Below are 13659 nucleotides of genomic sequence, written 5' to 3'. Positions count from 1 at the left end.
TCTCTACAAAGAATTAGTGCACTGTGGAAATGAAAACACAATATCACAAAGACAAAAATAAAAATAAAGATATATGCAAACCAAGTTAATGAGCTTCACCCACCCACCCCCAACAATCGCTACATCCATAACGTAAGATTTGTGGGATCACTCTATAAACCTCTATCTTTCTCCTTTACAAGGCCATAGAGTCTGATTTTTCTTCCTTTTATCGATTTAAGTGCAAAACAAGGAAGACGATGAAGAATGGACTTGAAAAACAACAAGATTACAAGTCTTTGGTGATTTGTTGATAACTAGGGTTGAAGACTTGGTGTTGCTATCATTTGAGTTATGTCCAAGAGGAAGATAATCCTGAGCTTTTATATGATGCGTCAAGGTTTAGTCGACTTACACGATCGACTCGCAAACTTTGCTCGAATTTAGCCTTAGTCAATTGCCACCACAATTAACATTCTTATTAACTCTGAAATAATATTTGTCATGCCTCGCACGAGCTAAACTTGTCGTGAAGCTAACTTTGCTCATCGTGCATGATATATAATAGTGTCGGAGCAAAATCATACAACATCTAGCCAAACTAAATGCAAGTGCATACCTCAAAAGAAAACTCCAGCAGTACTATTCATATGTCTCAGCAAATAACCTAGAGGTTAAAAACTCTAGAAAGTGAGCAATGAATCTAAGTGGGAATCAGAGAGAAGTACATGATATCAAATAGCATATCTCATAACAAATCAAAGAGTTTTGCCCCCACTAGTTGGCGCAGTTGAGACCTGCATGGGTGTTTATTCCCAAGAAAGAGTAACTAATCAAGATCATCATTTTCCACCAATTATCTTATCATAATTTCTCTTACATCAACTCTTCGACGAATTTATCAGTTTTCATATTTTTTTATTACCTTTTATTCTCTTAGAAGTATTCCTGATTTAATTTATCAATAAATGCACGTATAAATATATTATATAAGGGTAAACAATTCACAATATACCTAATGAAGGATCCATTATATATATGGATGAACGACCTACAATCCATCCAAAACAGATTGCATCAAAATCTTATATAAATTAATAAGGTGAACGAGGTGCAATTCACTCGATAAAGATGTATTTATATACATAGGGTGAAGAACCCACAATCCATCCAATATGAAGTACATCTTATATATATGAAAATATAAGGTGAATGACCTCCAATTCATCCGAATGCATCTCACATAGAATAGGATGACGGACCCGCAATCCACCTAATGAGAAAGTCATCTTATATAAAATGATTGAAACCTACACACGCGTGAAAAGACTCGAACTCTTTTTAAATACAGAGCCAATGTTCTATAATATAAGTAATTCATTTTATTTACATATTTCTACATAATGAGTCGTGCAACTCCTTCGGAGCACAAAGCTAAAGCTCTATCATGTAGGTGTTACATGTATTATCTTGTTAATTTAATATCAATGTTAACACAACCCTCTTTTTGAATGTGGAACCAAAGCTTTATAGTTTAAAATATTTATTACCTTATTAATTAGCATAATTAATTAGGTAATTTAATTTGTCATGTTCTAAAAGGGAACAATCGAATAGATATCAACTATGAATATAAATAGGGCAAGCAATGTAGGAGAAAGTTGTCAAGCATCAAGAATAAGAAAAAGATCATTTAAAGAATTATGTTTCCTAACACTTCATAATTATGTCTACTGCACAAGGTAAATAATGAAACAAGCAAGAAAAACCTAATTAAGGAAACTCCACTTTGACACTTGCCAATCAATGCACTCTTTAAACACATCTATCGCACCATCTTGAACACAAACACAAAAAGAGTAGGTTGGACCACCCTTCTTCAAGTTTTCCTAAATCAAAAGATAGGATCGTAATAAAGAACATCACCACATAACAAAACATGAGGTACAACATTAGACAAACTCTAAGTAAGAACACGACATATCCTCAATTAACAACACTCGCCAAGGTATAATCAAGTAGGAATTTCAAGAGAAGAAACTGCTGAGACGTTGTGTAGTTGTTACCCAAAAGAGAGACTCGATCAACAATGTGAATGAAAGAGGCAATGATAACAATTGCTTTCAACAAGGGCAGCCATTGCTTCCTATAAAAAAAGCAAGATTGCTTCTAGCAAAGGGCAACAACTAATTTTAATAGAAATGGCAAGATAGCTTCCAACAAAACAGACAAGAATCACTTCCTACAATCGCTTACGACAAGGGCAATAATGGCTTCTGACGAGGACAGCAATCGCTTGCGGCAAGGATGGCAAACCATTTCCGGCAAGGGCAATAACTGCATCTGATAAAAAGAGCAATGATTGCCTCTAACAAGGACAACTATTGTTTCCAACAAGGGCAACGATTGCTTCCGCCAAGAAGGTAGTGAATGTTTAGTGTAAAGAGAGAGGAGTAGTCGATTTCAATCAATCTCCTCTTCATCGAAGGAGGTATCGAAGTGTTTACTTTCGTGAACAGAAGTGGCATCATTGTTTGTAATGAAGAGGAAAACCTAAACAAAAGCAAGAAGTGTTTAGGTTATTAATTAACATTTTGCAAATAAGTCCACCAGTTTTTCTAAATTACAATTTATTCCCCTAAAATGAAATACTATAACAATATTAGTCCACCTCGCCAATAAAAGTCCACTACACAAATTGATTCAAAGTTTTTGTTTGCTCTCGTGCTAGACTCCGAAATCATGGTTCATCTGTATTCATCGACTAACACTAAACCACAACCCTTGTCAACATTTATGGTATATGCAATCAAGTTTTTAAACTCTATTTGTCAATTGACACAATAACACAAATCCAAATTCATCAAAATTTGTGGTATTCTATGTATACCAATCAACTGTTATCTCATATGGATCGACTATGTACTATGACTCAACCATCTTAATGATCCAGTCTCACTAATCTTCGAGTCCTATCCTCATCCCCAGGGTTACAATCATTCAAAGACTCTCATTCTCACTATAACAATTTTTGTGTCCGAGTCTCCTCATCTCTGGGTCTTCATTGCCAAGCATTCTATCATTTGACCTTTCTCTCCTGCCAAGAGACTAGTCCTTCACCCTCTTATATTTGTGTGTCTACCATCTGGCATTAGCCTGCTGAACTATGCTAAAATCCAATCCTCGACCTTCCTAAAATTCCTTGCCTAGCATTTAGTCTCCCTAACCTACTAGGGTTTTTCTTACCATCATCTGGTGTTAACCTTCTTGGAGTTTCAATTGTAGTTTCCCTATCAAGGTACCTACACCTGTACACTTAAGATACCATGTGAGATCACAAAGAATGTCTATCCAAACATTAAAATTCATGCAATACTACATTGGAGCATGATTGCACCAACAATTAATTTATCAAATAATTTATTTTTCAAAAGTTTCAAAAAGGATAACTAGCTTTACAACATATAATTATTTTATAGCAAATCAACTAATTATATATCTTTCATATGACTTCATATTCACATTAAATGGCATGGCCCACATTAGAGTATTAAAATGACATGACATGAATTGGGGCTTTAATAAAAATCACAAGAAGAAAACTCAACATTAATAAGGGCATCATACGAAACTATAGATGATGTTTCTACGATTAGTGTTTGTCAAATTGGTTAATTGATATGTTTGATGAGCTTAAAGATTAACAAGATCAAGATTTAAGGCTAGTTTTACACAATTCAAAAGAGAAGATGGCATAATGGGACCTCAATGTATACACGATCAAGGCAAATTCACAATGTAAATTACATAAAACCCTTCGCGGTTGTTGCCATTCTATGTAGCCCATCCAATTTCAAAATTTCCACTTTTATTCCTTTTAATCTAACAAAGCATATTTAAAACTGAAAATAAAAGAATGTTGTCATACACAAATTGAACAACAAAAAAGACAATCATATGGATTGTAATTTTTATTTATAAAAAAAATTGTTAACTTAATTATCATGCCTTTTAAGTGAGAATTAGATTTGGTTCATGTACTTGTACATATAACTTAATCCATTGACTCATACTAAGCATTAAGATAAGAATTTAGTTTACTAAAAGTTGTAGTGATATTCTATCCCTCCTTTCAACATGCTTAACTTGGTCCTTCCACGAAACTGATCAATTGATTCTATAGTCAATCCAAAAAGATTTCAAGGATCTTGATATATACAAAAAGGGAATATATATCATATATATGGTAAAATAGAGACTAAAAAGAGCAACTTATGGATTCATATAGCATGTGATCACTTCTTTCTGCTGAAAATATCATACTCTTTTTGGTTTTAGGTTCACAAGGTTTCTAGCTTTGATCATTACCCATCTCTAGAGCTTCTTATACTCCTTTTGGCACAATAAACACAATATTTTGAACTTTTATTAAAGGAAATATTGAATGGAAGAATAATCTTATGTGGACGCCGAGGTGGACGCCTTTGTTGAACATCGCTATAGTTGGAAGCAAATTAATTACTACCTAATTAGCTATTAGAAATGAATTAACTATTGCCTAATTAGTAGAAAATAAATAATGACATAATTTAACTACTGCTATAGTAGAAAACAAATAATGGCCTAATTAGCTTTTCTATTTTTGATTCCTTGTTTTCCTTTATGGTTGGTCTTTCCTAATTTTGTCATGTTTGACTCCTTATATAAGGAGTGTCATTATTAATAAAAAGGGGGAAAATTGAGCAATTAGGACTCTGTCTAGGACGAGTCTTTTTCCTCCTCCCTTCCCCCCTTATGTGTTGCATGACCAAGTACGGATCCGGATCTCGACCTGTGACTTGATCCTATACTCGGGACCATATCATAATCACTCTTCAATGAGTCACTCAAGGATCCAAATTTTATGTGATTTATCTCTAAGTAATTTAGCTTGGAAACATAAATCTCCTCCAAAAACCCACATCAAAAGAAGCCAATATTTCCATCAGATTATATAATGGAAAGTGCCATAATTTTGAATCTTCATTGACACCTCAAAAAATGTTGCCATATCCCTAACATGAGATGATGAATGAATGGCCTATCTGAAAAGAACACCATCTTTGGTAAACTTTCTTGATCATGACCAGTGAAAGTCATGCTCTAGCCACTATAACCATTGACAACAATTGCTTTATTTATACAAGACACTGAAAATAAATGTTGCATTCTTTTACATATTTCTATCAAACATTCTGCAATGTGCATAAAACATTTTCCATATTTCCAACTAAATTGGACTATGGAATTACTCTTTCTGTGATATTCTCATCATGGAAAGAATTAATTCCACCATGTTCCTTAACTGCTGATAAAAGAGAATAATCCTTATACAAGTTAGATATGAAGAACAGACATAATAACCTTCTCTAATAAAGTACTCGAACAGAAAGATACAGGAAATAGAATCACTTGTTCATTATCCTTAAGCTACCATTCCAAACGCGGAGAACAAGGAAAATTCAAACAGCTTCCAACCTTCTCGATACAAAAGGATAGAAAATCACGCAAAGATAGGGCCACATAGCTCCAACATTCTAACTTCCAAAAAGAATTAGAAATCAAGCAATAACCTATAGAACACTCACATGGCACAACCAGCGCGGTCTTCGCATCATCCCCTTCACATCACGGTGGTGTTCTGAGCACCTTGGCAAGGTCGTACTAGCCAGAGAACCAGTAAGCACCCTCGGTGCCTTCCACGCACAAGACAGAACACTGCACTCATACCGCCCGCTTCCTTGTCCTTTAGAAACCTTGCAGAGATTTGCACACTCCACCTGAACTGAAAGATTAAACGCATCCAAGATTTGATCCAATTCAAAACTCCATCCATCATGATAACACCAAAAACCTCCAAACGGAGAAAGATCTATTAAAAATAGAAAAAATCCACCAGAACTTGACGACGACGAAGCCATCTTGCGACTGAATTTGAGAATGGATAAATTTCATGGACTACGAGAGATTAAAGCTTTTGCAATCACTGGCGGCGAACGAAGTTAAAGATGAGTCCGAAGAGGGTGAACGGCAAAGCGAAAGACTAATCCTTTTCACTTTTCCGTTCTCCGATGAAGACGCAGGATTGAAATCGCCGGAGTAAAGAGGGAGAAAATAGAAGTGGGGAGACGGAGAAAGGAAGGAGACTAGAGAAGAGGGGCAGAGGAGAGGAACAGGTTGAACGAGAATGAGAGGCCACGCGAACCCCAAAGCATTAAGAAGATATTTGACAGAGAAAACACAGCTGCCACGTGAATATTCGTTAAATATTTCTCAATAAAAAACAAACTATCAAATGAAATTATCAAATGAATAATTTTAAAATTATCAAATTATATATTTATTTTTTATTTTACTCTTTTATCATGTTTTTATCAATAAAATTTTAATCAAATCTTGACTAATTTAATTTTTTTTTTAAATTAATTTTAGATAAAATTAGCTTATAAATCAAACGATTTCGGATTGACATAAACTAGTTTCTATGTATTCGTCTACTTCTCTTGACTATATTCATGTCCGTAAACGTAAATTTGATCCAATATATTAAAAGCAATAATTTTCTGAACACGACAAGATTTGAAAATTTTAATTCGTATTAAAAAAATATTACTCTCAATATATTACGTCAAATTAATATTTGAGGACGTAGATATAATCAAGAAAACAAGTCGAACATATAAGATCATGTCAATCCGAGGTCGTTTGGTCCATCAACTAATTTTATCCAAAATCAGTTGATAGTAGGGATGACAATTTCACCCGAACTCGATGGAGGATCCGACATCCGACCCGAATGGAGAAGGGTATGGAAGGACTATCAATACCCGATACCCGATCCGAATACCCGATTAAATAATATATATACATATATTAAAAAAAAAAATTTCCCAAAATCAACTTACTATTTTTTTGATGTTAGGAGGAGACTATATAGATGTTTAATCTATTTTTTTTAATTATATATATATATATATATATATATATATATTAATAGGTTGTTAATTTTAATATATTTTTGTTGAATGATAATAGTTGGATAGAAAGAAGAAAAATTATAATTATAGAAGATATTCGATCATTTAATGGGTATGGGTATACCCATCGGAGATCCTATACCCGATGGGTATGGGGACGGAGGATATAGAATCCGACCCGAACCCGACCCATTGTCATCCCTAGTTGATGAACCAAACGACTTCGGATTAACATGAAACTAGTTTTTATATGTTTATCTACTGCCCTTGATTATATTCATGTCATCGAACATCAATTTGACCGAATATATTTAGAACAATAATTTTTTTGAACATATTTAAAAAAAATCGTGTTCAAAAAACTATTATTCTTAATATATTAGGTTAAATTAATATTTGAAAATATATATATAATCAGGAGAGGTAGATAAACACATTGGAACTAGTTTCATGTCGATCCAAATTCATTCGGTCCAAACAATCAAATATTTTCATGTCATATCGGCTAATACAAACGACATCGGATTGACATAAAACTACATCCTATGTATTCGGTTAGTTATTCTGACTATATTCATGCCCTTAAATATTAATTTGACCTAATATATTAAGAACAATAATTTAAAAAATATGAATTAAATTTTTTAAATATATTCGTATTCAAAAAAACATTGCTCTCAATATATTGAATCAAATTGATGTTTGAGAGCATGGATATAATCAAAAGAACTAGCCGAACATATAAGATCTAGTTTCATGTCAATCCGAAATCGTTTAGTCAATCAGTCGATTTTACCCAAAATTGATTAAATGAACCAAACAACATTGGATTGGCATAAAATTAGTTTCATATATTCATCTATCTCTCCTAATTATATTTATGCCCTTAAACATCAATTTGACCTAATATATTGAGAACAATGCTTATAATATGAATTGAATTGTTCAAACATATCTATGCTCAAAAAATCATTATCTAAAATCGACTGATGTACCAAATGACCTAGAATTGACATGAAACTAGTTCTTATATGTTCGTCTACCTCTCCTGATTATTCATGACCTCAAATATCAATTTAACTCAATATATTGAGAGTAGTAATTTTTTGAATACGAATGTGTTTAAAAAAATTAAATCGTATTCAAAAAATTATTGTTCTAAATATATTTGGTCAAATTGATATTTGAAAATATGGATATAATTAGGAGAATTAGTCGAACATATAGAATTTAGTTTCTTATCAATCTGAGATCATTTGGTCCATTAGCTAATTTTAGGTAAAATCGGCTGATGGACTAACCGACCTCGGATTGACATGAAATTATATCATATGTGTTCGGATAGTTCTCCTGATTATATCAATGTCCTCAAATATCAATTTGACATAATATATCGATGGATCAAATGACCTTAGATTGACATGAAACTAGTTCTTATGTATTTGTTTACCTCTTTTAATTATATCCATGTCCTCAAATACCAATTTGACTCAATATATTGAGAACAATAATTTTTTAAATATGAATTAATTTTTTGAAACATATTTGTATTCAAAAAATTACTGCTCTTAATATATTAAGTCAAATTGATGTTTGAGACCATGGATATAATTAGGAGAGATAACCGAACATATATGAATTAGTTTCATGTTAATCTAAAGTCATTTGATCCATTAACCTATTTTATCTAAAATCGACTTTGATAAAAAAAATAAATCAATTGACTGATTTACTTAAAATTTTAACGTTTCAACATAGAGCAAAATCGATGTAACTGATAAAAAAATCAGCCGACTGATAGGGGTAAAACGGAAAATGGATATGTGATTTGGTAATTTTGAAACTACCCTATATGATTGGGTAATTTTAGAAACTTATCTACGTGATTCAGTAAAAAGCTGAAAAACAAAATGTAACATCCATAGTTTTATTTTATTTTATTTATTTGTTTACATTTTCTTTCATAACATTTCATATAAATATAACTACGGACGTCATTTACACATACTGTAATAGTGGTTCTCAATTCAATGAAGTTACATAAAGGATTCTTAAAACCTAAAATAATAAGGAAACTATGATAGAAGGTCTTCGGGTTGTATTGGCATTGTCCCAAGCTAGCTCACTAGTCAATACCTCCTGTCTCATTCATCCTATTGTCTACAAAAAGGTTAAAATCTATGAGTTGAGAGACTCAGCATATTCAAAACTGTGTTATGAAATAGTTAGCGACTATAATCTAGTGTACTAAGAGGAACCATATTCTAGGTAACTGGGGACATTTCTACTAACATACTATGAACTTAAGCATAGGCATCGACAAAAGCATGAGAGCATAAACATAAGCATGTAAATGAACTAGGCATAATATTAGACTTGATCATGGGTATGCCCATAAGCATTGGCATAAGCATACTTACCAGGCATCAACATACACATAAGAATAGTCATGAGCATGTGCATAAGTATAAACATAAGCATACTTACATGGAATAAATATACACATAATAATAGACTTAATCTTGAGCATCAATGTGTAAATAAGATAAGCATGAAAATAAACATAACTACATAGGATTAGTGAGCTCTCGGGCTAAGGACATCGGTCATAACCCTCGTCCTATTCATGAATACCAAGTTACGTATTTATAAGGTTATCACCACCATGTTTCTAAAAATGATCATAAATTGTAAAATCTTTTTAAGATAAGGTTGGATCGTTGATAGTGACTAGCTATCATTATATGGTCGAATGATCAATTTCAGCTGTAAAACTATGGTACCAGGCGATGGGACATCAGCAACCACTTTTCAGTTATTGTGTCTTGGCTTATAGTTGGCGGGGTCTCCAGCAACCCTTTTGTCACTGGCTCATGGCCAATGGGAATCTGGCGTTGGGCTCCCTTTGGGGCTTTGGCCCGTAAACGGGATCCCTCTGAGACCTTTTTTCTCACGGTATTTCCATTAAAATCATTATTATTATCACTTTATTACAGTCAACTTATCCAATATTAGGCTCCCTCTGGGGTCTTTTCCCATAAACGGGCTCCCTCTGAGGCTTTTTCCCGTAAACGGGCTCCCTTTGGGGCCTTTTTTCTCACGGTATCCTCATTAAATCTTTATCATTATTATTGTTACTTTGTTACAGTCAACTTACCTGATATTGAGCTCCCTCTAGGACCTTTTTCTATAAATGTGCTCCCTTTGGGACTTTTTCTCTCACGGTATCTACATTAAATCTTTATCATTATCATTATCATAATTATCTTCATATCATGTTTAATCCTAATGATCCACAAACTTAACATGTAACCTATAAATGTTATCATGATAAGATATAGGAAGAAACATAAACATATACCTAAACCTAGAATTTCATAATTTACCTCTAACACCTTAAGGTATCATAATCAGGTATAAGTAGAACATGAATATAAACTTAAGCACAAGAGTGTAAATTCATAACATAAGCTTAAGCATAGACTTGTGCATCAACAAAGCATGAGCATGCATAGCAACTTAGACATGGTATAATCGTAAACCTAAACGTAAGCATACAAATTCATATCATAAGCTTAAACATAGACTTGTACATCAACATAGCATGAGCATACAAAGCATGAGCATACATAGCAATTTAGACATGACATAATCATAAACCTAAACGTAAGCATGCAAATTCATATCATACCTATAGTCTATTAAATTATCATGATGTGAAGCAAGAGTAAGCATGTTAGATATGATAATTAATAATAATAAAATAATAAGTGTTATTGGAGAAATAACCTTATTAAAAATTTTGAGAACTTTTAGAAATTTTCTTAGATTTAATTCGTATGATATATTTCAAGGGGATAGAGCTATTGAGCTTAGAGAAAGCCTATTTAGAATACCAAATTAAGTTGGATTTGATTGTTTTGTTTAACCTAGGTATAAGAAATTAAAACCTAAGTTTTATTCCCATTCAGGGGATGTCAACTCCTCTCTTTGATTTCTTCCTAATTAGAGCTCTCCCTCACGATCTCGTCGCTGCTGACCACCACGACTGATGCCCGATCGCCGTCATTGCCTGCCTCTTTTCCATCCTCTCCGAGTCACCACTGCACAAGTTAATCATCGACCAAGAGGGGAACCTGAGCCCTATTTTTGATTTGTGCCCTCCCTTCTCGCAATTCTCCCTCACCATTGAAGCAGCTAGCGTAGTGATGCCACCGTTGGTGCTCCGCCCATGCCCCTCTACCATCTCTAATTCAAGAAAACCCGGGTATGATTAGCTTTATCAAAGAACAGAGTGACGCTATCACCTTGCCCTAGCACCGCCCTTGCAACGATGTCGATTGCCCAAGCTTTGATCGGTCGTTGGTCTTCCACCTCTAGCCACGGACACCCAAGGGTCGCTAGCAGATGGGTCTCTCACCCTTCTATGCCCTAATACCAGGATACCACTACCAGTTTCCTCTTCATCCATCTCGTCAGCAGTCTTCCGTTTGATCTCCATCAGGAGGGAGCTGTCGGCACAGAAGTAGATAAGGTATGCTTTGTATTAGATTGGCAAAGATCTGAATCCCATTTTCTATTGGGGGCATTTGTGCTGAGTTGGTTGATAGATTAATGTAGCTCCATCCATCCCTGTTGGTGAGCATTTCATCTAGCCAGCTGTTTCCTCTTTTCACGTCCGGTAGCAGCTTCGAGTCCCTCTCGTAGAGCCCCTCTATTTCATCTTCGGCCATCACAGCCACCATCTCCAAGTAGATTAGGTAATAATCAAGATCTATTTTCAATTTTTGGTTATGGGATTAATATGAAATTGAGTTTATTCTGAATTGAGGAAATTAAAAGATGAGTTAGCGATGGATTGTGATATTTAATTATGATTAAATCTGAATTGCTAAGGAGAGTTTTAGAGGTGATGCATGTATAAATCCAATCTAATGAAGTTGTGAAATGGTTAGATAGTTAATTGAGATATTATATGAAATAGGTATGTGTGATCAATTAAGGAAGTGATAATGTTGGATTAGACTTGACTTAATCAAATGGATTAGATGAATCAAGATTAATCATTAGTTTGAGGTTTCCTTAATTAGTTTTGGAAATTTTTTTTGGCTATTTAATTCAGATGAAATTAGCTACATAAAATATATTGATGTAAGATGTTGATTCGAGACAAGCATCTCGACGTGGAATTGTTTAGCACGATCAACGGATAAAGACGGGTACTTCTGGACTTGTTTCTTTGGATCTTTGACTTTAGTGCATAATCTATTTTATAAATTTGGCAGTACTGATTTACTTACCTTGACTCTACTCTAAATTGGTTCTTGAGTTTGATACTATATTGCTTGCACTTATATTTTAATCTATTGGATATCTATAAAGTTTGTCTCATTTGTTATTCATGATTGGGTTGATTATATATATGCATAGCATCACCAGACCATAGTCTAGTTATAGTCTTTTATTTGTGCATTTATATTATAATATAGTTATATAAATAGGATTTTGCCTATAGGTTATTGATATCATATGTAGTATAGCTGTATACTTATGTAACATATATGTTAGTGAGATCATACTTACCTATACTTGATATAAATCACTTCCTAGGGGGAGCATATCCCACTAGGCTATTCTCTTTAGATCAACCATCTAGGACTACTTAATCTTGATCCCGTTATTTATTATATGTATGATGATACCATGGAATCCGAGGGAATATTATGACTAGATGGGTGGGATCCCTTTGGATTGAGATTGTTACTCTTGTTCTTGCTATTGTGGTACCTAAACACATGCTATTAGACTTGTTATTTAATGCATGCCTATGCATTTAAATTACCCATTAGACTATATAGTGATCTTGAGCTATCACATGTAAATCGTAGTGAATACTTAAATATTTTATTAGACCCTTTACTTGTTATGTAGGCTCAAGCCTACACATTGATAAGATTATACCATAATATAGGATATCGAGTATCCTATTAAACTCTTGGTTATTATTTACACTCATGCCTATCTTCTATTGATTTTGGACCTTAGGGTAGCTTGAAGAGCATTATCCTCGGAAGGATTATTATTGCTTATTAGTCATTATGGCTTGGTATCTATATACATCCTGTATATCCACGGGACCATCCGTAGTAGAGTATTCTCCTACAGGTAGTGCCCACTTATATATCTTGTTTACCCATGGAACTATCCATGGTAGAGCGGTCTCCCGCAGACAGTGATTATTTACATGCCCTGACTGCCCACAGAATCATCTGTGGTAGAGTATTCTCCCATAGTCAGTAGCTGAGGTGCTAGATAGCTACCTCATCCTGTCCGCCCATGGGACCATCCGTGGTAGAGCGTTCTCCCCCAGATAGGACTATTTAAACACATTGACTGTAAAATACCGAAATTAGGCGAATAATACTAAGGGAATTTTCCGAAATTTTTGAAAATTTTTCGGGAATTTTTCGGAACTCGTATGGACGAGTTAACGGGGATAAAATTTGGATTACCGAAAAGACCTGTTTAGGCTACCCATTTAAGTGAGGAATTGTTTATTTTATAAATTCCTTTTTCTTATTTCTTTTCCTTTATTTTTTTTCTTTCTTTTCTTCTGTTTTCTTCTTCGCCGAAACCTTGCGCGCCCGACTCCTTCCCCGTGCCC

At 34.0% G+C, this 13659-nt stretch overlaps 1 protein-coding gene across 1 annotated transcript in view; it reads right to left on the bottom strand.

Annotated features, from left to right (window-relative positions):
• The window catches only part of LOC122022551 (putative GTP diphosphokinase RSH1, chloroplastic), a 53477-nt gene extending 47254 nt beyond the window's left edge, over nucleotides 1-6223 (bottom strand). The window contains exons 1-2 of the mRNA XM_042580582.1: nucleotides 5915-6223; nucleotides 5607-5803 (exon numbers count right to left, since the gene is read on the bottom strand). Coding sequence (XP_042436516.1) covers nucleotides 5607-5803; nucleotides 5915-5939 — 222 coding nt within the window. The 5' untranslated portion in view covers nucleotides 5940-6223. The remainder of the gene's footprint in view (nucleotides 1-5606; nucleotides 5804-5914) is intronic.
• Between the last annotated feature and the right edge of the window lie 7436 nt (nucleotides 6224-13659).

This window comes from Zingiber officinale, chromosome 9B (assembly GCF_018446385.1).
Source record: "Zingiber officinale cultivar Zhangliang chromosome 9B, Zo_v1.1, whole genome shotgun sequence".
NCBI lineage: Eukaryota > Viridiplantae > Streptophyta > Magnoliopsida > Zingiberales > Zingiberaceae > Zingiber > Zingiber officinale.
The sequence above is the reverse complement of the archived record's forward strand: the minus strand, read 5'-3'. Positions and strand labels throughout refer to the sequence as shown.